Source organism: Gekko japonicus, unplaced genomic scaffold (genome assembly GCF_001447785.1).
Source record: "Gekko japonicus isolate JY-2015 unplaced genomic scaffold, Gekko_japonicus_V1.1 scaffold929, whole genome shotgun sequence".
Classification (NCBI taxonomy): Eukaryota; Metazoa; Chordata; class Lepidosauria; order Squamata; family Gekkonidae; genus Gekko; species Gekko japonicus.
This window is the reverse complement of record NW_015170918.1, coordinates 376,137-403,563: the sequence shown is the minus strand read 5'-3', so window position 1 is coordinate 403,563 and position 27,427 is coordinate 376,137. Positions and strand designations below refer to the sequence as shown.

At 47.9% G+C, this 27,427-nt stretch overlaps 1 protein-coding gene across 1 annotated transcript in view; it reads left to right on the top strand.

Moving 5' to 3' along the window:
* Positions 1-27,427, top strand: part of MDGA2 (MAM domain containing glycosylphosphatidylinositol anchor 2) — a 407,262-nt gene that overhangs the window by 167,184 nt on the left and 212,651 nt on the right. The window contains exon 8 of the mRNA XM_015418765.1: positions 17,242-17,535. Coding sequence (XP_015274251.1) covers positions 17,242-17,535 — 294 coding nt within the window. The remainder of the gene's footprint in view (positions 1-17,241; positions 17,536-27,427) is intronic.

The following is a 27,427-nucleotide window of genomic DNA, read 5'->3' as shown; positions in this document are numbered from 1 at the left end:
CCCCTCCCCACAACAGACACCCTGTGAGGCAGGTGGGGCTGAGAGAGCTGTCCCGAGAACTGCCCTTGAGAGAATAGCCCTGAGGGAACTTGTGACTGACCCAAGGTCACACCAGCCGCTGCATGTAAAGGAGGAGTGGGGAATCAAACCCGGTTCTCCCGGATTAGAGTCCGCGCTCCTAACCACTGCACCAAACTGGCTCTCTGAAATGTTTTAGCTTGGCACCTAAAAGGCAGTCAAGTCGGCACCAGGCTAACCCCAAGGGGGAGGGGCAGTCCGAGAGTGAGGTGCCACCACTGAAAAAGCCCTGCCTTTGGTCACTGCCACCCTCACCTCTTCAGGGCTCCTTTACCGGTGGGCTGGGCAGCAGAGGAGGAGGTTTCCTTCAAAGACCCCAGCCCCATGCCAGTCAGGGCCTTGGAGGTAAGAACCAGCATAAGAACATAAGAGAGAAGCCAATGATGGGTCAGGCCAGTAGCCCATCCAGTCCAACACTCTTCTGTGTCACAAAGTGGCCAAAAATACCAGGTGCCATCAGTAGGCCAGGACACTAGAAGCCCTCCCACTGTTGACTCACCCACCCAAGCACCAAGAAGACAGAGCATCACCTGCCCCAGACCCAGAGCTCCTCTCTATACATTGTGGCTAATAGCCACTCATGGACCTCTGCTCCAGATGTTTATCCGATTCTCTCTTGAAGCCGTCCCTGTTTGTAGTCGCCACCACCTCCTATGGCAGTGAATTCTATCTGTTCATCACTCTTTGGGTGAAGAAGGTCTTCCTTTTATGTGTTCTAACCCGACCACTCAGCAATTTCACGGAGTGCCCGCGAGCTCTTGTATTGTGAGAAAGGGAGAGAACTACTTTCTGCAGTGCGATGTGGCTGTGCAGGAAGCTAATGCAATCTTCGGATGCGTTAACAGAAGCATCGTGTCTAGATCAAGGGAGGTGGTCGTTCCGCTCTATTCTGCTATGGTCAGACCCCACCTGGAGTGGGTTGGACTAGGTGACCTGCAAGGTATCTTCCAACTCAAACATTCTATGATTCTATGAAATATTTGAAGGGCTGTCATGTAGAAGGTGGAGCAGATCTATTCTCTCTTGCTACGGACTTCAAGACTAGATCGAATGGGTGGGAGTTACAAGGGAGTCAATAGTGGCTGAATATCAGTAGAAACGTCCTGTCTGAGTGGTTGAGCAGTGGAGCAGACTGCCTCGGGAGGTGGCGGATGCTCCTTCACTGGACGTTTCCAAGCGGAGGCTGGATGACCATTTTCCGGGTATGTTGTAGGTATGTATGGCTATCTTTCAGGTGTGCTCCTGCAGAGTGCAGGGGGTTGGACTAGATGACCTGCAAGGTCCCTTCCAACTCTAACATTCTATGATTCTATGATACTTCTTTCTCTACCTGCTCTATTCCATGCATAATCTTATAAACCTCAATCATGTCACCCCTCAGCTGTTGTTTCTCCAAGCTAAAGAGCCCCAAGCGTTTTAACCTTTCTTCATAGGGAAAGTGTTCCAACCCTTTTATCATTCTAATTACCCTTCTCTGCACTTTTCCCAATGCTATAATCTCCCTTTTGAGGTGTGGCGACCAGAACTGCACAGAGTACTCCACAGTATTCCAGCACTTTAAATTCTGCCCAGAAATAAATGGTCAGCCAGTGGAAACTTTCAGTGCAGCGGCAATACGGTCCCTGTATCCTGCCCCCAGCAGGAGCCCGGCTGCCACTTTTTGGACCACTTGAAGTTTCTGGACAGTTTCCAAGGGCAGCCTCGTGCACAGCTCAGTACAGTTGTCTAGCTTAGGTGTGGTCAGAGGATGGATCGATGTGGCCAGATTGTGCTTCCTGAGGAAAGGCTGTAGCTGGCATACCAGCAAAAGCTGGCAAAAAGGTTCCATGTGGCACAGAGGAGACCTACACCAGGATGGGGAGAGGGTTGGAATCCAAGTCTCACGAGGAAAGGCTGAAAGAGTTGGGTCTGTTTAGCCTGAGAAAAGAGAAGGCTTAGAGGGGACACGATTGCAGTCTTCAAGTATCTGAAGGGCTGTCATGTAGAAGATGGAGTGGATCTATTCTCTCTTGCTCCGGATTGCAAGACTAGATCTAATGGGTGGAAATGACAAGGGAGTCGTTATCGGCTAAATATCAGGAGAAACTTCCTGTCACAGTGGTTGAGCAGTGGAACAGACTGCCTCGGGAGGTGGTGGAGGCTCCTTTGCTGGACGTTTCCAAGCGGAGTCTGGACGACCATCTTTTGGGTATGTTGTAGGTATGTAGGGCTCTCTTTCGGCTGTGCTCCTGCAGAGTGCAGGGGGTTGGACTAGGTGACCTGCAAGGTATCTTCCAACTCAAACATTCTATGATTCTATGAAATATTTGAAGGGCTGTCATGTAGAAGGTGGAGCAGATCTATTCTCTCTTGCTACGGACTTCAAGACTAGATCGAATGGGTGGGAGTTACAAGGGAGTCAATAGTGGCTGAATATCAGTAGAAACGTCCTGTCTGAGTGGTTGAGCAGTGGAGCAGACTGCCTCGGGAGGTGGCGGATGCTCCTTCACTGGACGTTTCCAAGCGGAGGCTGGATGACCATTTTCCGGGTATGTTGTAGGTATGTATGGCTATCTTTCAGGTGTGCTCCTGCAGAGTGCAGGGGGTTGGACTAGATGACCTGTAAGGTCCCTTCCATCTCTAACATTTTATGATTCTGTGATTCTATATACTTCCAACTGTGGGTCAGAATCTGCCGGCACCCCCAGCGATGAACCTGCTCCTTCAGTGGGTCGACAGGCTGACGGCTCAGTCTCCAAGCTTCGGTTTTGACTGTTTCCGTCCCATTTCTCTCTCTAGGCACTTGTTCGGGAGGTCTGCAGACCCGGCACGAGCAGGTGCACTTCCGAGCAGCTTGTTTGCCGACTTGTTTGTTTGTTTGTGCGTATCTTGTTTTCTCAGCTTAAAGAACACATGAAACAATTTACAGTAATAAAGGCACACACTCTAAATATAGCCGTTGGTTTATTTAAGATGTTTTTAAAAGCCTCCCTGGTATGTAGACTCCCTTGAATAAATGAAAATATTGAAAACACGTAGTAGCCATCTTTCTCCCTTGCAGAACTCAAAGCAGCGTACAGTATAAACAAAACATTATTGCAATAAGTGAAGAAATGCAATAAAATGAGAATGATAAAAAAACAATAAAAAGGCAGCAATTAAAAAAAACTTCAATTAGGATTGCTAGTAAAAAAACAACGGAAGACAGGAAGGCCTGGCATGATGTGGCCCATGGGGTCGCGAAGAGTCAGACTCGACTGTGCGATTGAGCAACAACAACAATGTGGTTGCAAGACTAGGTCTAATGGGTGGGAATTACAAGGGAGTCGTTACCGGCTAAATATCAGGAGACACTTACTGTCAGAGTGGTTGAGCAGTGGAACAGTCTGCCTCGGGAGGTGGTGGAGGCTCCTTCGCTGGACGTTTTCAAGCGGAGGCTGGACGACCATCTTCCGGGTATGTTGTAGGTATGTAGGGCTCTCTTTCGGCTGTGCTCCTGCAGAGTGCAGGGGGTTGGACTAGATGACCTGTAAGGCCCCTTTCAACTCTCACATTCTATGATTCTTCCAATGAAACACAGCCCAAGAGACACCCAACTCCACCATTATTGCCTGTGCTAGTCATATATATACGACGAAGGTTGAGATGGTTGAGGTATGTAGGTATGTAGCGCTGTCTTTCAGCTGTGCTCCTGCAGAGTGCAGGGGGTTGAACTAGATGACCTCCAAGGTCCCTTCCAACTCTCACATTCTATGGTTCTATGAGGGCACAGCAAACCCCGCGTGCTCCTTCCCCACCCAGCCTCTCGCAAGAAGCCCTTATTTTCCAAGAGGTCAGCCAGCCACTCAACGGACAAGGCACTTGTTTATTGTTTTTAAATGAATTATAGAATTCATGGAATCACACAGCGTTGGAAGGGGCCCTACAGGCCATCTAGTCTCACCCCCTACTCAGTGCAGGGTCAGCCTGGAGCATCCCTGACGAGTGTTTGTCCAGCCGCTGCTTGAAGACTGCCAGTGAGAAGGGGGAGCTCACCACCTCCCCAGGCAGCTGAGTCCACTGTGGCATGACTCTGACTGACAAAAAAGGGGTTTTTTTTCCCTAATGTCCAGCCGGTACCATCCCAGCCAGTTTGGTGGAATGCTTGAGTGCGTGGACTCTAATCTGGGAGAACGGGGTTTGATTCCCCACTCCTCCACTTGCAGCTGCTGGTGTGACCTTGGGTCAGTCACAAGCTCTGGCACAGCTGTTCTTGAAAGAGCTCTCTTAGCCCCACCGACCTCACAGGGTGTCTGTGGTGGTGAGGGGAAGGGAAATGAGTTTGTAAGCTGCTCAGAGACTCCTTTGGGTAGTGACGGGCGGGGTATAAATCCCATCTCCTCCTCCTCCTCCTCTTCTTCTCCTCCTCCTCCTCCTCCTTCTTCTTTTCTCTCAAGGGCAGTCCACGAAAGAGCTCTCTCGGCCCCACCTTCCTCACCGAGTGTCTGTTGTGGGGAGGGGAAGGGAAGGGAAAGGAGTTTGTAAAGCCGCTCAGAGACTCCCTTGGGTAGTGAAGGGCGGGGTGTAAATCCAATCTCCTCCTCCTCCTCCTCTTTTTCTTTTTCTTCTTCTTTTCTCTCAAGGGCAGTCCACGAAAGAGCTCTCTCGGCCCCACTTACCTCACCAGGTGTCTGTTGTGGGGAGGGGAAGGGAAGGGAAAGCAGTTTGTGAGCCGCTCTGAGACTCCCTTGGGTAGTGAAGGGCCATGGGGTATAAATCCAATCTCTTCTCCTCCTCTTCTTCCTCTTAATTCAAACCCCTTCTTGGGAGTCCTCTCCTCTGCTGCCAACAGGAAGAGCTCCCTGCTCTCCTCTTAAGTGACCAGCTGCACACTGGTTGCTGTTCAGTAGCTTAAGTTGCCCCAGAGAGTGCTTCCCAGCCTTGGAGTTGCTGCCTAGCTGTTGTTTTTTTTGGGGGGTGCAGAATCTGAGCCCCTGGACACACCTTTTTCAGAAGGGCAATCAGCTCTCAGGCTGTTTCCAGGGAAAGGCACAGTCCTTACGATGCCAGACTCTGACGGCTGTAAAGCAACTGCCGCTTTGAATTCTGCACAGAAATAGATTGGGAACCAATGCAGGGATGCTCATTAAAACAAAATGTAACGGGCAAGGGATGGTATATGTGAGCCAAGCTGTCTGGAAGTCCTACCGCTGCATTTGGAACCAGCTGAACAGCCTCCAAAGGCAGCCCCGCGTACAGTGCATAGCAGCGCCCTGCACTTAATGTCCTATGGGTTAAAGTGCACAGGATTCTGGGAAGGAGGAAGAGGAGACTGGATTTATACCCTGCCTTTCACTACCCAAAGGAGTCTCAGAGCGGCTGACAATCTCCACCAGTTTGGTGTCGTTGTTAAGTGCGCGGGCTATAATCTGAGAGAACCGTGTTTGATTCCCCACTCCTCCACTTGCAGCTGCTGATGTGATCTTGGTTCAGTCACAAGTTCTCTCGGAGCTGTTCTCTCAAGATCAGTTCTGGAAAGAGCTCTCTCAGCCCCACGTACCTCACAGGGTATCTGTTGTGGGGAGGGGAAGGAAAAGGAGTCTGTAAGCCACTCTGAGACTCCAAGTGAAGGGCGGGGTATAAGTCCTATCTCCTCCTCCTCCTTCTTTTCTTCTTCTCCTTCTCCTTCTTCTTCTTTCCGTTCCCCACAACAGACACTCCGTGAGGTAGGTGGGGCTGAGAGAGCTCTTGAGAGAACTGCTCTTGAGAGAACTTGTAACTGACCCAAGGTCACACCAGCAGCTGCATGTGGAGGAGCAGGGAATCAAATCAGAACCACATATTAGAGTCTGTGCTCCTATCCACTACACCAAACTGGCTCTACTCTCATTACACCAAACTGTCCTGTGACTGCAGCTTAAAAATGCTCTCATCAGATAGGCGGGGATGGTGCAAACTCAGGGCCATTTCAGGTCGGGGAAAACTGGAACCCAGAACAGGCAGACTCCGCGTCCTCTGACTGCATCTCCACCCACCGCCTGCCTCACTGTTATCGGGATTACGCTTCAGTTTATTGATCCGTCTTCCCACAGGAAGATCCTAAAGTCGCTTTGGATTTTGTTGTCGGGGAAAGTCGGTGGGGGCCCAGTTCCAGACACAGCCTTGCTCGGAGCTTTTTGTTTCCTTCCCTCCTTGTCTTCACAGTATGGCGTTTTGTTGACCTCTTAAACAATGGGAGGGAGACGGGCCCCCACATAACTTGAGCAGATGTCATCTTGCCAAAAGGCACCGTGTAGAAGGGAGCGTGGGTGGAAGGGGGGGCGGCGGTATCGGATGCCCCCGTTCATGACGGATGGATAATGGGCAAAGAGCGGGTGTGACCGTTTCGCCAGAGGAGAGCCGAGAGGGCCATTTGGTGCAACGGTGCGTCCCTTTCCAAGCGGAAAGTAGCCAATGCATTATTGTTACTGGCCGTGGATTCATTTGGGAGAGCGATGAGATGTTGCGGGAGCATCCGTCAGACGGCCAGACCTGAGAGACGGATGATGCCTCTTCTTAAATGCAGTGCCCTGGAATGAGCAGTGAAAACAGAGCGAGGAGAAGGAGGAAGAGGAGGGGGAAACCTGAGGTGGAACACATTTTCCTTTGTGCCCGGACAGGTACTCGCACTGTATTGAGTCGTCCTGAATGCACGACTTCATCGCACGCTCAAGTGAAACTAGTTTTGCCTCAATGTGCAGCTGAGAGTCATTAGTGACTTTCGGGGGTGCTGGAACAGTTATCCGGTACGCAGAAAAAGCCCCCTCCCACACACAACCACTGATGTCCACGCATGAACCACCAGCAGCGTGAGCTCCTGAGTCACGACTGGAATATTCCGCCAGATCGCTCACCTCCTGCAACATCCCACTGAAAACCAAAGAGGGATGAGGTGTTGACACCAATCTGATCGATGTATTGTCCTCACAAAGGTGATTCACTTGCCAGGTGATTCATTCGGTACAAGTCCCCGTCTAAGCTGGAACCGCCCTCGGTAATGCGTTCTCCGCTGCTCCGCCCCTGGACGGTTCTTTGGATGCCGAGGCTGAAGAGACGCGGTGGGTTTCCAGGGGCCAGGCTGAGGCCCCAACTGGGCATGTGGGTGTTTCCTGGGCCAGCACAGGGCTGCCACCATTTTAGAAACACAGTCAAAAACTGTAATGCTGTACCCAAAAATGCTTGACACTTGATTCAAAACATTCTTATACTAACAGTGTAGTGCTCTGAGTGTAGTGGTACACTGAGCCAGTTTTTGACTGTGTTTCTAAAATGGTGGCAGCCCTGTGCTGAGCCAGGAAACACCCACATGCCCAGTTGTGGCCTCAGCGCTTCAAACTTAAAGGTAAAAGGTAAAGGTTCCCTTGCTCGAAAGCCAGTCGAATCCAACTCTAGGGTTGTGGTGCTCATCTCCGTTTCAAAGCCGAGGAGCCAGCACTGTCCGAAGACGTTTCTGTGGTCATGTGGCCGGCACGACTAGATGCGGAGGCACACGGAACGCTGTTCCCTTCCCACCGAAGTGGTACCTATTTATCTACTTGCAGTTTCTTGCTTTCGAACTGCTAGGTTGGCAGGCGCTGGTACTAGAGACGGGAGCTCACTCCGTCATGCAGCACCTGGGTCTCGAACTACTGAAATACTGACCTTCCACAGCCTGCAGTTCAGCGTCTTAACCACTTGAACTTAGGCGCTTCCAATTACTACCAAGGCTCCATGCGCTTATTTTTCACCTGAGCTTTGCTTAACTCACAGTTTGTAGCCTTGGAGATCTTCTGGAAGTCTTTGTAACGAGTTGGTCGTGATCGCTTGCTCCGGCAGTCGTCTCTAGGCGCCATGCTGGCTCTATGGTGACGGGACCTATCGGGGAAGAAGGTGAGCCTCAATTCCTCGGGCGTCCCCTTGGAAGAGACTCTCCTCATCTCCCTAGGCTGGGGGTCTCCTACTGAGACCTCAAGGGGGGCGGGCGGGACAAACTCGAACCCCTCCCATCAGCCGGGTCTCGGCACGTCTCCATCCGAGCGAGATGAGACATGTCCGAGCGGTGAAACGCTTCAGTCTGTATCTGTTCCAACCAGCTTGAATTATAAAGGCTCTGGGCGGTTATAAATCTACAAGATAAATATCGTTTCTAATCTTCTAAAACATAACTTACACATAGTCATAATGACAATAAAATCAACTGAACAGTTGCTAAAAAGTTCACGATGACATAAAAACTCATCTAGGCATAAAAAACTCAATGCTCCCTCTAAGCTGTGGAGTCTTGTGAGCAAAAATTCTATTCGGTGAGCCACTGGCATGAAAGTTGTGAGCCAGCGATTTGGCTGCTGCATCAATTAGTTTGCTCTGGAGCCACCCTTCCTACAATTTATTAGTATGGCCATTGACCAAATACGTTAAAGAACCAAAAAGACATCAGCCGGTAAAACAGTAAAATCAGGGCTCTTTTTGTAGAAAAAGCCCAGCAGGAACTCATTAGCATAATAGGCCACACCCAACAGCAAAACTCATTAGCATATTAGGCCACACCCTGACAGCACCGCTCATTAGCAGATTAGGCCACACCCCCATGTTACCAGAAGTGTGGTCATCCAGCCACACCCACCTTTCCCTTCTTATTCTGTTTACCTTGTTTGTGGTCAAAACCCAGGGCTTTTTTGTAGCAGGAACTCCTCTGCATGTTAGGCCACACACCCCTAATGTAGCCAATCCTAATGAGTTTCTGCTGTTGGGTGTGGCCTATTATGCTAATGAGTTCCTGCTGGGCGTGGCCAACTCGGGAGCCAGCCGGAACTCCGTTCCTGTGTGTTCCTGCCCAAAAATAGCCCTGAGTAAAATGCATACAGACACTATCCAGAATATCAAACATTAAAATGCTAGGAATAAAATTAAAATATTATTAGATAATTTAAAAACTCTTTTTAAGTACAATATTTACTATCTGCTAATAGCTTGTCTCCAGATTTTGATCGCCTGCATGGCAAATTTTGCCATGTGTAAAGTACTTTCCTGCTCTTTGTCCGCCAGCAACTTATCTAGGTAAAATCTTTCATTTCTCCCAGGAAATCGAGAACAAATCGGGGTTATGTAAATGTCTCTAATACTTTGATACATTTTACATTCGAACATCACACGTTCCCTTGTTTCTACCTTCCCCTCTCCACAGATACACCCCTCATAAGGCTGTCTTTTGTATTTACCTTCTAAAACTGCAGATGGAAGCATATCGGCTCTGAGCAGGGTAAATGCTCTTCTATAGTCATGTTTGTCTAAGTTTTGTAAATGTACCATTACCTTATTTAGTCTCGCCCTTCCCGGCAGATATCGCTTTATCAAGTTCAAATCATGTTGCCTTTCAACATCCATGATTCTTTGCTTAACAAAATGGAGCCCATCCTTCCTGAGCCGAGACATAAATGTGTGAGCCGGAGGCTAAAAAACTGAGAGCTAGCTCACACTAACTCAGCTTAGAGGGAACACTACTCGGGGGGGGGGCATCTACAGACATTGAAGAAGGGGAATGGGGGGGGGGACAGGGGGAGAGGGGAGAAAAGGGGAGGCCAGAAACTTATAGCCTACCGGCTAGAGGTCTACCTCTGTCCTCCAACCATAGACCCAGTGGAACAACCAGTAGGAACTTGAAGATCAACAACATTTGTGGCAGAGTATGAGCTTTCATAGGAGCTGTGGTGGCTCAAATGGTTAAGATGCTGAACTGCAGGTTGTGGAAGGTCAGTAGTTCAGCAGTTCGAGACCCGAGTGTGCCACATGACGGAGTGAGTTCCCGTCTCTAGTTCCAGCGCCTGCCAGCCTAGCAGTTCGAAAGCAAGAAATTGCAAGTGGATAAATAGGTACCACTTCAGTGGGAAGGTAACAGCGTCCCATGCGCCTTGGTGTTTAGTCATGCCGGCCACATGACCACGGAAACGTCTCCGCGCAGCGCTGGCTCTTCGGCTTGGAAACGGAGATGAGCACCGCAACCCTAAAGTCGGATTCGACTGGCTTTCGAGCAAGGGAGACCTTTACCTTTACTATGAGCTTTCATGAGTCACTGCTCACTTCTTCTATCTGAAGGGAAGAAGTGAGCTGTGACTCACAAAAGCTCCTCCCCTGCCACAGATGTTGCTAGTCTTCAAGGTGCTCCTGGACGTCTGCTCTTTTCTACTGCTACAGACTAACTCATCTTGATATACCTCACAGTGGCCCCTCCCAGTTTGGTCCCTCCCAGAGAGCCAGCTTGGTGTCATGGTTAAGTGCGCGGACTATAATCTGGGAGAAATGGGTTTGATTCCCCACTCCTCCACTTGCAGCTGCTGGATGACCTCGGGCGAGCCGTAGTTCTGTCTGAGCTATCTTTGAAAAAATAGAGCAGTTTCTGCCAGACAGGGGTCATTTCGTAGAAAAAGAGGTGTAGGACCTCTTTAGCATAACTCATTAGCATCTTATTTGCATATGCCACACCCCCGACATCACCGGAAGTGTGTCGGAAGGCAACACCAACCGCTCAGGCTCCACTGGCCTGTTTTGGATTGCTAGCTATGGGGGGGGGGGGACGTGCAGATCTGCCCTCGCAGAGGAGGGAGAGCTTGTACCTGAATAAAACTTGGTCTTAAAGGTGCCACTGGACTGTTCTGTAATGGGGGGCTGTGGGGGGGGGGCTCTGCAACGTATCTGGCTGCTTCTCACTCTGACTGAGGGCTGCTGGGAGCAGGGGGCGGGGCTTGATGCATGTGCCCGCTCCCTGGGATCTTTACTGCTGGAGCTCCACTCCTGTGCGCTCCTGCAGGAAATGACCCCTGCTGCCAGAGCTCTCTCAGCCCCGCCTACCTCACAGGGTGCCTGTTGTGGGGATGGGAAGGGAGAGGAGTTTGTAAGCCGCTCTGAGACTCCTTTGGGTAGTGAAGGGCCGCGGGGTATGAATCCAATCTCCTCCTCCCCTTCCCGAACCCCACACTCCCCAGGTTGCACACCCAAATTGCCAAGAATTCCCAAACTCAGTCGACATCACTAACCAGCATGCATGCCAGTGTGTCCACTCCCTGTGTGTAACACACCTTCCCTTGCAAAACTGGAGTGCACCTACGTGTCCTTTTCAAAAGATGTTAACAGGAATCATGGAAAAAGCGGGCACAGTTTGCGCCAAATGCTGAGACTGGTGGTTAGAAAAGGCAGGTGTAAAAAATGGTAAACAAATTAGCTTAATCCCCATTTTTTAAAAATAATAATAATAATTCAAGCAGGAAGAATTTGGACTCCTTAAATGAAAGGGAACTGGAGAGAACCAACACTGTGAGAGGTTTCTGCATCCCTGCCTTTGGGGGACTGCCTGCCGCTGCTAACTCGATAGCCGAGTACAGTCTTTGCCTGCAAGGACTTCCAGCTTTGGTTTTGAAAGGGTTTTGGAGAGCAGACTGGAAAAGCCCTTGGAGCCTTCCGAACCAGACAGTGTTGAGCTGCAGGGACTTGTCATCTGGCTCCCAATGTAAGGCACCTTCACACTTCCGTTATAAAACGGGGTGGGATCTGATGCTCCCTCTAAGCTGTGGAGTCTTGTGAGCAAAGATTCTACTTTGTGAGCCACTGGCATTAAATCTGTGAGCGAGCCATTTGGCTGCTGCATAAATCAGTTTGCTCTGGAGCCATCGTTCCCGAGCCAAGACAAAAATGTGTGAGCCGGAGGCTGAGAAACTGTGCGCTAGCTCACACTAATTCAGCTTAGAGGGGACTCTGGTGGGGTCCGCAGGCCGATGGCCTCAACATACTCTCAGGTGTGGCCTTTCTCCTTCAGGAAGGAGATGGTTCTTCCTCCTTGTTTCTTGGCAGTGTGACTCACAGGTTGGAACGGCGTCCGTCAAAGCTCTTTGGGCGACGATGTGGCATGTCCGGGTGGGCCGTTCTCCACTCGAGTGACCTTTTATCTACAAAAGAAAGTTGCTAATTAAATGTCACTCACTTATTAGACCATTAGACCGTGAGCCCAGGATCCCGTTGAGGGAGGGCCGCGTCCCCCGGATGCCTTTGTCAGCCCCGGGAAAGTGTGAACCTTTCAGTTCAAAAGTGCTTATTAAAACGGTACCAAAAAGTTGTTGTCTGTAGGCATAACGACAAAAGCAAATGTCTAGGCTGTAATTAATGGGTCAACCAAGACACTGGTAAGCTGCAAGTGTTATTCAGTCTGATCATTTAGATCTTAAAAAAAAAGAAAAAGTCCCACCCTTCTTAGAATCAGTGGGTTTTTGTCTGCAAAACAAGCGTCCGTTTTAATGGCGAAGGTTTTTTTCTTCTTCCCCATCCTTGTTGCTTTCTTCTGCTGAATGCTTGCAGTGCTGTGAGAAACAGGGGGAAAAAGAGGGAGATGAATGGCTGTGGTTTGAGAAAATGCCTTCCCTCTTTATTCCGGGTCGGACGCTGTTGTCGGAGTGTATCCAAGTGTTCTGTAGGTACACGTCCCCTTTTTGTGGCACACAGGGTTTTGCTTGTGTTGCATTTGCCACTGTTTTGTGACAGGTTTTAACAGCTCTTCAGTGCCAATATTTTGGGTACATTGTTTAAATATTTGGTGAAGAAGCAAAATAGACAACTAAAACAGGGTCCAGAGCAGGGGTGTCGAACTCATTTGTTATGAGGGCCGGATCTGATATAAACGAGACCTTGTTGGGCCGGGCCATGCGCGTCATAAAAGGTAATGCCAGGTAGCGGAGATATAAACTTTATAAAGGACACAAACGCAAAGGGTGGTGTTTTTTTAACTTAAAATAAAAACTTGCTTAAAACATTAGCTCTGTAAGCTGCAAGCCGACTTTTGATTTATTGACATCCACCACAGAAGTCTCACGCTCAGAGTTCTGAATCTAGGACCCAGGTGAACACATGAAATGGCTGAGCGATTGAGAGAGTCTGGTGAAGCGAGCGATGATGCAGCAGCAGAACTGGAAGGAGGAGATGGCCAGTTCCACTGTGGGCCTGACGGAAGCCCTCCGGGGGCCTGATCGGCCCCCCGGGCTGCATGTTTCACACCCCTGGTCTAGAAGATGAATCTTGATCTGAGAGTGGGCAGGACAAGGTGAGCCAGTGTAGGGTTGAAAACCCGAGAGTTTTGGGAATAACAGGCAAAACATGCCCCCCACCCCCCCACAAGTGATATTACTTTCCTAGAATATGCAGTTTAAGGGGGGGAGGGTACTGATAGTGGTCTGTGGGACACTCGTCATTCACACAACTCCAAGGTGAGGCTCAGCAAGCAGAATCAGATGCCTGGCGAACCCGAGAGCCTGCCACATTCGAGTCCCGGAGCACGTTTGAGACCAACAAGATTTTCAAGGCATAAGCTTTGGAGAGTCTCTGCCAACGCTCCCTCTAAGCCGTGGAGTCTTGTGAGCAAAAATTCTACTTTGTGAGCTCCTGGCATTAAAGCTGTGAGTGAGCGATTTGGCTGCTGCATCAATTAGTTTGCTCTGGAGCCCTCCTTCCTGAACGAGGACAAAAACGTGTGAGCCAGAGGCTAAAAAAAATGTGAGCTAGCTCACACTAATTCAGCTTAGACGGAACACTGGTTTCTGATCAGGTGCCTGACCAAGGGAGCTTGGGCCAGTGTTCCCTCTAAGTTGAGTTAGTGTGAGCTAGCTCACAGTTTTTTAGCCTCCGGCTCACACATTTTTGTCTGAGCTCAGGGAGGAGGGCTCCAGAGCAAACTAATTGATGCAGTAGCTAAATTGCTCGCTCACAACTTTAATGCCAGTAGCTCACAAAGTAGAATTTTTGCTCACAAGACTCAACAGCTTAGAGGGAGCATTGGCGTGGACTCTTGAAATCTCATACTCTGAAAACCGTGTGGGTCTTTAAGGTTCTCTGGGACTCAAATGTATAATTTATCTATTCCATTTGATTTGATTTCTAGCCTGCCCTCCCCGGCACAGCAAGACTCAGGGCGGGTTACAACAATGTAGATACAGATATAAACAACTATTAATCTAAATATAAAATGATCTCTAAGACACTATAAAGCACAATCAATGATGAAACAATAAGATGGCAGTCAGTGGTAACTAATTAATGCATCCACTCCCACAGGCTCCTCATGTTGTCAGAATTGGACGTTTGCCCGGGTCATTGTCTTTGGAACTGTGGCTCTCTGATGTACATAGCTATGCTCTGTTACTGCTTTGCTCGCTGTCCCCCTCCCCCCCGCTTGTAGTTCCCAAGTTCCCGTTTAGCACCTGCTGGCGTTGCATCAATCTGTCTGCAAGGTCCTCCTCCAACATTCTTGCAGGAGGGGCGATTGAGACATGTCTGTGTGAACCTTAGATTAGCTGTGCCTGAAACACTGTGAAAGGAAACCTCCTCCGTATAGGTCAGAGAGAACTTCCGCTGTTTCTTGTTCTCATGGCCTTCGAGAGAGACTTTAAAGATAACATTCTCACTGTCTTAACTGAACTGTCTTATTTATTTATATTTTATTTATTACATTCGATTTATTTACCGCTCTGACCCCGAAGGGTCTCTGAGCGGTTTACAGGTAGTATCAATCCATTTTCCCTAACTAAGGCCACATAGTATACAAAGTTCTTTATTACGGTCATAGACCAGTATAATAGAAGACAAATAAGTACAGATAAGGGAGCAATAAAATTGTAAAATATAATGGCATCTAAAATTATAAATAGGAATCTAAAAGTTTTAAAATACAGACATGATAAAATCAATATTAGGAGCAGAAATTAGATTTAGGCCTATCTGTACTTTATTTCTTTCCTAGTTTGGTATGCCAACCAACCAAATTTGGCAACCATCCTAGTCAGCTTTTGGTTATCCCCTGCCAGCATAATTGACAGAAGTAGCCTTCTATTACGACCTGGAAAGGAGTTAACTATAGGCTTGATCAAAACTTCCCTAATATTTTGATAACCACATAGTATACAAGGGTGGGGCTGCCTACCGTCACCCAGGTGGCAGGACTGTTGTTGTTCTCTGACTCCGGCATTCTTCCTCCAGGTGGTCTGTGGGTCTTAACCTGTCTATGCACTATGTAATCATGACGTATGAATGAGGGCTGGACCAAAGGTCGCGTAGTTCCCTACTTTGTAATATTCTTCAGTTCTGTCAAAGCGTTTGACTTTACAGCAACTTCCCTGATTTCACAATAAAGCTTGTAAAAGGACTTATTGCGTCTGAGAGTTCCTGCGAGGCTGACACGTGTAGGCAACAGCAGACGTTAACTCATACCGAGATGAGGATATGAAACAAAGCATGATAGAGCAGGGGAGGCCAGTCCGGAGGGACCTCTGTCTCCTCAGTCATAGGCCTAGCAGAACGTCTATTTTACAGGCCCTGCGGAACTGCATCAAGGCCCACACGGCCTGGATCTCACTGGAGAGAGTGTTCCATCAGGCCAGTGCCGGACCTGAAACAGATGTGGCTCTGGTTGAGGCTAAGCGGATATCTTTCAGATCGAGGATCACCAGAAGATGTTGATCCATAGAGTGCATGACTCTTTGGGGGACATACCAGAAGAAAAGGCTGGAAGCGCTGGGTCTGTTTAGCCTGGGAAAGAGAAGGCTTAGAAGGGACAGGATTGCAGTCTTCCAATATCTGAAGGGCTGTCATGTAGAAGAGGGACACCTACCTCACAGGGTGTCTGTAATGATTCCATGTTTTGGTTTGTGTGTTCCTTTAAATGTTTAGTTTGACTGCAGTAAAATGAGACGAATGATAGAGGGAGACAAGTGTATTGTGATTGGCTGATGACTGAGAGTGTGGGAGGAGGGGTGTCTGAGAGGAATCTGTGTGTATGTGTCTGTGAGGAGAGACAAGTATGGAAGAGTTTTGAAGAGATTATGTGTGTGAAGTTTGAAGAGGATTTTGAGTCATTTACTGTGTGAGTAAGACCAACAGTTTAGTCTGTGTGACTAAGAGGCTGATTTCGCACTAGAGCTGGCTCGCTGTTGCACCGCCATTTCCCCCAGTTCTATTGGTCAATTTCACACCCGAAGCCACGTAACTTATTTTGATCCGCAGCTTCGCCCGATTTCCTCCGAAGTTTCGTGATCCTGTTTTTTGAGGATCAACGAAACTGTGGAGGAAATCAGGCGAAGCCGTGGGTCAAAATCAGCCATGTGGCTTCGGGTGTGAAATTGACCAGCAGAACCAGGGCAAATGGCAGCGCAACAGCGAGGCAGCTCTCGTGCAAAATCAGCCAGAGAGTTGATTGTATTCTGTGTGAATAAAATAAAGAGACTAGCCTGTGTGGCTATATATATGAGAGAGAGAGTATACTGAGTGTATAAGCCTGTCAGAGTGGAGTTTGGAGTCTGAGAGACTTTTTGTGGCACCAAGCTTTGCCAGTTATATTTAAACGTTACTTTCTTCAGCAACAGTTCAAAATAACCAGAAATTTATTTTGTTCTTTATTAAATAAATAGTTTTTTAAAAAAAAACTTGTCCCAGAAATCAGTACAGCACTTCCTCAGGGCCACATAGTCCTCTGAAGTGCCCAGACCCTAGGTTATGCTACCAAGAGAGAGAGAATTTGAATTTTTAATTCCTGGTGGCAGCAGAAAACTATCAAGTTTATATACACAGAGAGTGTTTAAAGGTAAAACCGTTTCCCCTATAAGCAAGCACCTCACAGTGTCTGTTGTGGGGAGGGGAAAGGAAAGGAGTTTGTAAGCCGCTCTGAGACTCCCGAGTGAAGGGTGGGGTATAAATCCAGTCAACAACAATTTATTAGTACGGTCATTGACCAAATATGTAAAAGAACTGAAAATACATCAGCCGGTAAAACAGTAAAACAGTAAAACAGTAAAATGCATACAGACACTATCCAGAATGTAAAACATGAAAATGTTAGGAATAAAATTAAAATATTATTAGATAATTAAAAAACTCTATTTAAATACAATATTCACTATCTAACTGCTAATAGCTAGTCTCCGTATAAATCCAGTCTCCTCCTCCTCCTCCTCCTCTTCTTCTTTCTTCTTCTTCTTTCTTCTTTCTTCTTTGTTCTTCTTTCTTCTAGGTTTGTAACAGGGACCTGGCTTCCAGAGCCTACAATTGTTGGGGGGGTTGTAAGAAAGACACGAGAACTCCCACGTACTGACCACACCTTGTTTGTTTTCCCTTCTTTGTTCTTTCCCCCCTTCTTCCCCCTCCTTTTGCACCCATTTGAAGTTCCACCCAACCTGACTGTTCCGCAAGAGAAGTCTCCCTTGGTCGCCCGGGAAGGAGACACGGTGGAGCTTCAGTGCCAGGTGACCGGGAAGCCCAAGCCCATCATTCTGTGGTCCCGGGCGGACAAGGAGGCGCCCATGCCGGACGGCTCGATGCAGACGGAGAGCTATGACGGGATCCTGAGGATCGTCAATGTCTCACGGGAGATGACGGGGACCTACCGGTGCCAGACGAGCCAGTACAACGGGTTCAACGTTAAGCCGAGGGAGGCTTTGGCCCAGCTCATTGTTCAGTGTAAGTCGGTTTTCCTCCTCTCTCGGAGCTGGGAGGGGATTCACCTTTCTTTTTTTGTTTCCTTTTTTTTAAAGAATCATTTAAATTTTATTAGTTTTTCAAAAAATACAATATCTAACAGTTATGCGGTTGCTTATGCTCAAAACGAGTAGTACAAAAGGTACCTTGCATTCAAGAAATCAGTGCAAGCAAGCAAGCGTAGACAGGTAAGATGTTTTACATACATTACACCTAGACGTATGTTGCCTTATGTGAAAGTTGAAGTATAATGTGGTAGTGAATCATAGGTGTAAATTTACAGTAGCAGCTAGTGCAGGGGTGTCAAACATGCGGCCCGGGGGCCGAATCAGGCCCCCGGAGAGCTTCCATCAGGCCTGCAGTGGAACTGGCCGTCTCTTCCTTCCAGTTCTGCTGCTGCAGCTGCTGCATCATAGCTTGCTTCGCCCGACTCTGTCAGCCATTGCATATTTTCACCTGGGTTCTAGACTCAGAACTCTGAGCATGAGATTTCTGTGGTAGATGTTGATAACTCAAGAGTAGGTTTGCAGCTTACAGATACACACACCTGAACAGCATACTCAAGATTGTGACAGCACAGACATTTTTTTCTTTTTTTTCTTTTTTTTTCTTTTTTTTTTTAATTAATTTTATTTTCATTATAAAGTAGGATACATAAAAGTTCAGAATAATGACAATAGTGGCAAACTTGTATCAAGGTAGGTAGCATCAAAAGTCAGAAAAAATACAATTGCTTGTTTCGAAAAATAGAAGACTATACTTTCCACTCTAAATCAAGGGGTAAAGCAGAGATCAACAAACTTTTGGCATAAAGGTGCTAACTAAGTATCCAGTATATGTACAACTAGCAAATCAGTTAAATTTTTGCTGCCAATGTCGAGAAATGGTTTACATCCATTCCCTAAACTGCTGCCAAGAGGAGGGTAAGAAATCTTCTGTTGCTAAGAACTCCAATATAGGTTCCCATTTTTCCATTACATTTTGACACAGCAATTCAGAGCAAGAGGTGTCAGTTATCAGATACTGTTAAATAAACAAAATATTGCAAGAGTGCTGATGTTTGAAGCATGTTTTTATTTTAAGTAAAACAAAAATCTTTGTGTTTGTGACCTTATAAAGTTTCTGTCTTCGCTACCTGGCATTAAATTGTACGACACACAAGATTGGGCCCAACTATGTCTCGCTTATGTCAGATCCAGCCCTCATTTATTTATTTATTTATTTTTATTTATACATTCCGCTTATATACCACCCTGACCCCGAAGTGTCTCTGGGCAGTTCACATATACATTTCAAATGCTACTACCCTATCTAAGGCCACATAGTACAGGGACGGGGCTGCCTACCGGCACCCAGGTGGCAGGGCTTGCTGTTCTCTGGCTTGGTTCGGCTCCTTCCTTCCAGGTGGTCTTCGGATCGGCGCTTCCATTCTAGTGTCAGGAGTAGGTCTTTCATTTGTTGTGGTGGCTTTCTTTGGGGCGCGGTCCGTGTCAGCTCCGGCTCCGACTCACGTCCGCTTCCGGCTCCAGCTGCGCCTGCACCTCCACGTCACCACGCTTCCACCTCCGCCTCCGTCGTCATCGGGCTCCACCTCTCGATGTTACATCCGCTAGACACCAGGGCTCCGCCGCCACCACCGCCAATGCTCCCACCACACACCTCATATGGAGGAGGGTGCCCCCTGCCACCTAAGGGCAGGTACCCATTTATCTACTCACTATTTTTTACAGCTTTTGAACCGCTGGGTGGGCGGGAGCAAGGACTAGGGCCGGGAGCTCACCCCAGCCATGGTGGGTCTCGAACAGCCATAGTGCTGTTCATTGCTGTTAAAGCAGACGTTTTACTGCCTGTGCCACCGCTCCCTCATAACAAATGAGTTTGACACCCCTGAATTAGTGTGTTTACGACTAGACATGAAGTAATCTGTGACTGCCGTGTTGGTTGTGGGATGAGGACAGAGACATTTAATTTGTGCTAATAGTGAAATATAGTTAGACATATTGGATTGGGTGATTCTCCTTTCTGAGCAAAGGTGGATAGCTCTCCTCCAAGCGCTGGCGTCTCCCTGCTGGGATCTGAGTGTCCCGGTTTCTTCAGGAAGCCTTCCATCCCGAGGTCGTGGCGTGAGTTGTGGGGCTGCTCGTTTTCTGCTGGAAGCTGTGCCTCTGCATCGGAGTAAGGCAAGGATCAGTGGCCCCAGTGGTTTGGCCAGAGGGCGAGCATGTTCGAACTCGGGGGAAAGTGAAGGAGAGCATCAGTAACAGTCTCCAGGTCCATGAAGCTTTCCGTCTTCTGCATTCTGATAAAACACTCTGCTGGTGGGTGGGTGGATGGATAGATGGATGGATGGATGGATGGATGGATGGATGGATGGATAGGTCCTAATTAGACAACAGGTAGATGCAGCAACCATGAAATTGAGCAAACTCTGGAGGACAGCAGAGGACAGGAGGGCCTGGCATGAGATGGTCCATAGGCTACAAGCATGGACGGCTTCAAGAGGGAATTGGGTAAACATCTGGAGCAGAGGTCCATCAGTGGCCCCTGTTAGCCACAAGGTATAGATAGGAACTCTCAGGCTGGGGCAAGGGATGCTCTGTATTCTTGGTGCTTGGGGTGGGGGCAACAGTGGGAGGGCTTCTGGTGTACTGGCCCCACCGGTGGACCTCCTGATGGCACCTGGTATCTTTGGCCACTGTGTGACACAGAGTGTTGGACTGGATGGGCCATTGGCCTGATCCAACATTGGCTTCTCTTATGTTCTTATGTTGAGAGCAGAGGTCCATCAGTGGCTATGAGCCACAAGGTTAGGTAGGAACTCTCGGTCTGGGGCAAGGGATACTCTGTCTTCTTGGTGCTTGGGGGGGGGTCAACAGTGGGAGGGCTTCTAGTGCCCTGGCCCCACTGCTGGACCTCCTGAGGGCCCCTGGTATTTTTGCCCACTGTGTGACACAGAGTGTTGGACTGGATGGGCCACTGGCCTAATCCAACGTTGGTTTCTCTTATTTTCTCTCTGATGTTCTTATGCCGAAGAGTCGGACTCGACTGTGCGACTGAACAACAAAAAGCTATGTTTTTGTTTTGTTTTGTTAACTTTCAAGAGCCAGTGAGATACATGGACACTTGACCCTCCATGTGTTGATTGAACATGCAAAGAAGAAGAGTGGGGATGAACATACACACACACCTCTGTGGGATCACTGGCTTGTGCGCATTATGCCTAAATGCAAAGGAGCATAAGAAGAGTCCTGCTGGATCAGACCACTGAGGGTCCACCTTGTCCAGCATCCTGCCTCGCACAGTGGCCAACCAGTTCCTCTGGAGGGCCAACAACAGGGCAGAGAGGCCGAGGCCTTCCCCTGATAGTGGCTTTTGGCCCTGGGTTTCATAGGTTTAGTTCCTCTGGCTGTGGAATTTCCTTTTAGTCCCCAGGGCTCATAGCCACTGCTAGGACCTTTCCTTCACGAATCTCTCTGACCCTCTTTTAAAACCGTCTGTGCCTGTGGCCATTGCTACATCCTCTGGCAGCGAATGTGATCTCGGATGCTGGGTTTTGTTTCGTTTTTATGTTGCCAGTTGTAGGGAGAGTTTACATGCAAACACGGCTTCCACGCGGGAGGCACCACAAGCTGGCGATCACGCAGGGGCGAGTTATCATATCATAGCATAGTTAACGTGATAATATTACACTGCGACACTCAAACACACACCCACACAAGATCACCACGTCTAGTAATGTGATACATTATAATTTGCTGGTGCTATTTTTGACACGACAGTCCAAGTCCAGTTCCATCCTTTTTCAGAGCGTGGTTGAAGAAAAACTAAGACTAACTGAGAGTTCCCTGTTCCAAAGAGAGCCAATTTGGTGTCGTGGTTAACCATGTTCCCTCTAAGCTGTGGAGTCCTGTGAGCATAAATTCTACCTTGCGAGCTCCTGGCATTAAAGTCGTGAGTGGCCAATTTGGCTACTGCCTACATTAGTTTGCTCTGGAGCCATCTTTCTTGAGCTGAGTCAAAAATCTGTGAGCTGGAGGCTAAAAAATGGTGAGCTAGCTCACAGTAACTCAGCTTAGAGGGAACACTGGTGGTTAAGTGTGTGGACTCTAATCTGGGAGAACCGGGTTTGATTCCCCACTCCTCCACTCACACCTGGCTGGATGACCTTGGGCAAGCCGTAGTTCTGACAAGAGTTGTCCTTGAAAAAGAGCCATTTCTGTCAGAGCTCTCTCAGCCCCGCATACCTCACAGGGTGTCTGTTGTGGGGAGGGGAAGGGAAAGGAGTTTGTAAGCCCCTCTGAGACTCCGAGTGAAGGGCCATGGGGTATAAATCCAATCTTCTCCCCCCTCCTCCCCCTCCTCCTCCTCTTCTTCTTCAAAAACTTCAGTGCCCTTAAGGGTTGGAACAACATGTTTTTCAGTGCTACTTTCAGTGTTGGCATCCATGCCTAACAATGCAATCCTCATGCCTTCGAAGGAGAAAGCCGCATCGCGTAGACGGAGTGAGAGTCTGAGATGTGTCAGCCATGCAGTTGCAGTTTTTTAAAAAACGAAACTCACAACTGGCTGTAGGCGCAAGATGAAAATAAATCTGAAATACCCTCACTGTCTTACCTTCACAGAACAAAGTTTGAGTCCAGGGGCACCTTTAAGACCAACCAAGTTTAATACTGAGTGTGAGCAAACACACCTCTGTGGGATCACTGGGGTAGTGGTTAAGTGTGCAATCTCTAATCTGGGAGAACCAGGTTTGATTTCCCCACTTCTCCACTTGCAGCTGCTGGATGACCTTGGGCAAGCCATAGTTCTGATGAGAGCTGTCTTTGAAAGAGCAGTTTCTGTCAGAGCTCTCTCAGCCCCACCCGCCTCACAGGGTGTCTGTTGTGGGGACGGGAAAGGAAAGGAGCTTGTAAGCCACTCTGAGACTCTTGAGTGAAGGGCAGGGTATAAATCCAATATCATCTTCTTCTTCTTCTTCTTCTTCTTCTTCTTCTTCTTCTTCTTCTTCTTCTTCTTCATCATCATCATCATCATCATCATCATATTCATCTCCTCCTCCTTCTTCTTCCACCACAATATTCACTAACTGCTAATAGCTTGTCTCCATATAAATCCAGTTTCATCCTCCTCCTCCTCCTTGTCCTCCTCCTCCTCTTCTTCTTCATTACCATCTCCTCCTCCTCCTCCTCCTCCTCCTCCTCCTCCTTCCACCACCCAGAATTAAACTTTGTGGGTCTTAAAGGTGCCACTGGACTCAAAACGTTCTTCTGTTGCTTCAGACCAACATGGCTACCCCACCTGAATTTACCTTAATGCAAGACAGCGAGATTTCTCATATTAAGTTCAGTGAATTATCATTCATTGGTGAAAAATATGCATAGGGTTTTGGGGGGGGGGCACTAGGGTGTTTTGCCCCTAAGCGTTAAGAACAAAACTTGCTGTAGCGGGATTCCGCTCCAGTGATTCAGACATTTGTGACTGAAGAACAATGGAAGGAAAGCTCAAGAACGATGCAGTGTGGCTGAGATTGATAGTAAAGGTGGGGTTTTCTGGGAGGAGTTTGCATCTGCAGGTCTGCCTTAACTTCGAGTTTCTTCCTGAGAGCAAGGGAGAACCGAGAAGAGTGTCTTGTTAAGATACTCCACTGTTTTTGGTTTTGGTGTCCCCCCCCCCCCTCCGGAAGCAATTATGTAAAATTTCTGTCCGTGATGACTTTGTGATAAGCTATAAACAGAACGGGATATCTTAGAACCCGGTAATTGGTTTCTCCTAAAGTGTGTGGGTGCATCTAGGCAGGGGAGATTTTTTTCTCTCTCTTTTCCCCCCCAAACAGCAAGATGCATGAACTGAAGTTATTTAGAGCATCGGAAGTAGGGACGCTTACAAGATTCTCCCTGTCTGAATTTGTACCAGGTTTGGGAACCTGCTCTTCTTTTTGGAGTGATACTGTCCCTTCAGCAATTGTCCTTTTTTCTTTGCTTTTCCTGTTTGTGTTCTGTGGACTCTGAGACTACTCTACACATGTAGCTGCATCAGTGTGTGGCTATTTCCCCCCCTCCTTATGGGCTCCTAGTGCTCAACACCACATGTGCGCATTGACTACATAAGAGCATAAAATGATGTGGTTGTGCAGTGCCGTAAGTGGCTCTGCGTCTACGTAGAGGGAAGTCTCGAGTGGAGTGCCACAGGGCTCGGTCCTTGGCATTCGGTCCTTGGTTCAATGTTTTTATAAATGACCTGGAGGAAGACATAGAGGGGATTCTTATCACATTTGCAGATGACACAAAGCTGGGTGGGATTGCTAATTCTGAAGAATACAGAGTCAGGATTCCAAATGATCTAGATAGGCTGGAACAGTGGGCGGAGACAAATAAAATGAATTTCGACAGAGAGAAGTGCAAAGTCTTACACTTAGGTACAAAAAATCAAAGGCGCAGATATAGAATGGGAGGGGCTTGGCTTGACAGCAGCACATGTGAAAGGGATCTGGGTGTTCTGGTTGATCACAAGCTAAACATGAGCCTGCAGTGCGATGTGACTGTGAAGAAAGCTAATACAATCTTAGGATGCATTAACAGAAGCATCGTGTCCAGATCACGGGAGGTGGTAGTTCCGCTCTATTCTGCTATGGTCAGGCCCCACCTGGAGTACCGTGTCAAGTTTTGAGCACCACATTTGAGGAAGGATGTTGACAAGCTCGAGCGTGTCCAGAAGAGGGCCACCAGGATGGTGAGAGGGTTGGAATCCAAGTCTTCTGAGGAGAGGCTGAAAGAGTTGGGTCTGTTTAGCCTGGGAAAGAGAAGGCTTAGAGGGGACATGATTGCAGTATTCCAATATTTGAAGGGCTGTCATGTAGAAGATGGAATAAATCTATTCTCTCTTGCTCCGGATTGCAAGACTAGATCTAATGGGTGGAAATTACAAGGAAGTCATTACCGGCTAAATATCAGGAGAAACTTCCTAATTGTCAGAGTGGTTGAGCAGTGGAACAGACTGCCTCGGGAGGTGGTGGATGTTCCTTCGCTGGACGTTTTCAAGCGGAGGCTGGACGACCCTCTTTCGGGTATGCTGTAGGGTTCTCTTTCGCCGATGCTCCTGCAGAGTGCAGGGGGTTGGACTAGATGACCTGCAAGGTCCCTTCCAACTCTAACATTCTATGATTCTATGATTCTAAGAACAGAAGATGAGCCCTGCTGGATCAGACCAATAGTCCATCTAGTCCAAAATCCTGTCTCTGCTCTTCCGTCTCCCCCACTTGCATTGATCAATTTCACACTATTCGCTGCACGGACGCATTTTGACCCACAGCCCTTCCCCCTTTCCCCCACATCTTCTTGATCTTAAAAAATGAGGATCGAGAAGACGCAGGGGAAATCGGGGGGAGCTGCGGGTCAAAATGCGGCCCTGCAGCGAATGGTGTGAAATTGACCAATGCAAACGGGGGAGACGGAAGAGCGCGGCACAGTTGCTTATGGGGAATTGGTCACAGTCTCCAACCACTTCCTCTGGCGGGCCAACAATAAGGCGTAGATGTCGAGGCCTTCCCCTGACGTTGCCTCCTGGCTCTGGGATTCAGAAGATTAGTGCCTCTGAAGGTGGAGGTTTCATTTGGGTCACCATGACTAGTAGCCACCAATACTCCCTCTGAGCTGTGGAGTCTTGTGAGCAAAAATTCTACTTTGTGAGCTCCTGGCATTAAAGTTGTGAGCAGTGTTCCCTCTAAGCTGAGTTAGGGTGAGCCAGCTCACAGTTTTTTAGCCTCTGGCTCACGCATTTTTGTCTTAGCTCAGGAAGGAGGGCTCCAGAGCAAACTAATTTACACAGCAGCCAGATCGCTGGCTCACAACCAATGCTCCCTCTGAGCTGTGGAGTCCTGTGAGCAGAAATCCTACTTTGTGAGCTGCTGGCATTAAAGTTGTGAGCGAGCGATTTGGCTGCTGCATAAATTAGGTTGCTCTGGAGCCACATCCTTCCTGAGCTGAGACAAAAATGTGTGAGCCGGAGGCTAAAAAACTGTGAGCTGGCTCACACTGACTCAGCTTAGAGGGAACACAGGTAGCCCCAGAGAGACCTATTCTCTGTTGAGATGGCTCTTTGCTGTGACTTGGGATTTCTCCGTGGGCCTCATGTGTATATGTCTGCCTAGCCTCTCCCACAGTTTCTTTTATGCCTCTGATGGGACCCCCTTCAGCGAGGCACTTTTGGGCTTTCTCAGGCAGTCCCTTGAGGTGCCCAGACTAATCCTCTTGGGGTCTCGCTGCAAGCCTCATCCTGCCGCTTTACAGTGTGTGATTTTCAAATGAGTCGTTGCCACAGAGAGGGGAGGGGGGTGTCTCAGTGGCAGAGCGTCTGCTTGGCGCGTGGAAAGTCCTTCACCTTATTTGCTTGGGTTCGAAGATGCTCACGGTGACCATTTCCACCACAGTGAAATCCCCTGTGTTGACTTTTTTTTTTTTTTTTAAGATCTGCGTGTTACGTGCAATTGTCTGCAGTAGATCTTTCCTCACCAGGCACAAAGTGTTCTCCCTTCTTTCCCCAAGTTTTTGCAACTCGCTCAAACTGGGGATTCCGAAACCGCAGGGTAAGAAGGAGAAGTTTTGGGTTTGCACCTGGTGAGGAAAAATCTACAGTAAGACACAGGGAGGGGAAAACAAACCTGACCCAAAAACTGGAATCAAGAACTACAAGGGTAAGAAGGAAGTCTAATAAAGGGCCAATATTAAAAACCTAGTTGAAACTTATGATATACAAAAATACATGTATTTATTAGAAAGAAGAAGAAGAGATTGGATTTATACCCCGCCTTTCACTACCCGAAGGTGTCTCAGAGCGGTTTACAAACTCCTTTCCCCTCCCCTCCCCACAACAGACACCCTGTGAGGTGGGTGGGGCTGAGAGAGCTCTTGACAGAAACTGCCCTTTTTCAAGGAGAGCTCTTGTCAGAACTAGGGCTTGCCCAAGGTCATCCAGCAGGTACAAGTGGAAGAGTGGGGAATCAAACCCGGTTCTCCCAGATTAGAGTCCTCACATTTAACCACTACACCAAACTGGCCCTCACCAGGCAAGACAGTTAAAAACATATAAGACAGTTAAAGAGAAAGACAGTTAAAAACATATAAGGGCCTATTGAAAACTTCATAAAAAAATATAGCCTAAACACAAGGGCATAGACACATGACCTGACACGTTTCCGCCCTGTTGGGGCCTTCTTCAGAGGCCAAACAATATTGAGGTACACGTAACTTGAATACACATTACAATAAGAGAACCAATAAGTGAATATTGGACCAAGAAGAGGAAGGCTGTAAAAAAATGATAAAAAGAATATTGAATACAAATAATTAAATAGTGGGTTTTTTTAACTTACAGTGTAGTAAAAATGGCTATATTATTTACTTAAGCAGCAAGATCTAAAGACACAGGACAAAGATGTTTGTGAGGCCTCAAAAGATGAAAGTCATGTGTCTGGTGCCAAATGCACAGTTGCTGAATTAGAACATCTAAAAGATAAAATATATTTAAAAAGCCAATGCAGTAAATAAAAACCAATATAATAGCAGAGATAAAGAAATCAATAATATGCAAATTACCTTCCAATGTAGGTCCAAAAAGCACATGTGTGACTATCTAAGTCAGAGCTAGAGTGTCCTCAGGCGAATAGCAGTGCAATTGAGTAAATGTGGTTAACCTTTATAGTTTGGTGCTGGATGATGCAACCCTAGTAAAATGCTTAGTCACTGCTGATGCAATCCCAAGGGAATGTTTAGTCATGGTTACACGAAGAAGAAGAAGAAGAAGAAGAAGAAGAAGAAGAAGAAGAAGAAGAAGAAGAAGAAGAAGAAGAAGAAGAAGAAGAAGAAGAAGAAGAAGAAGA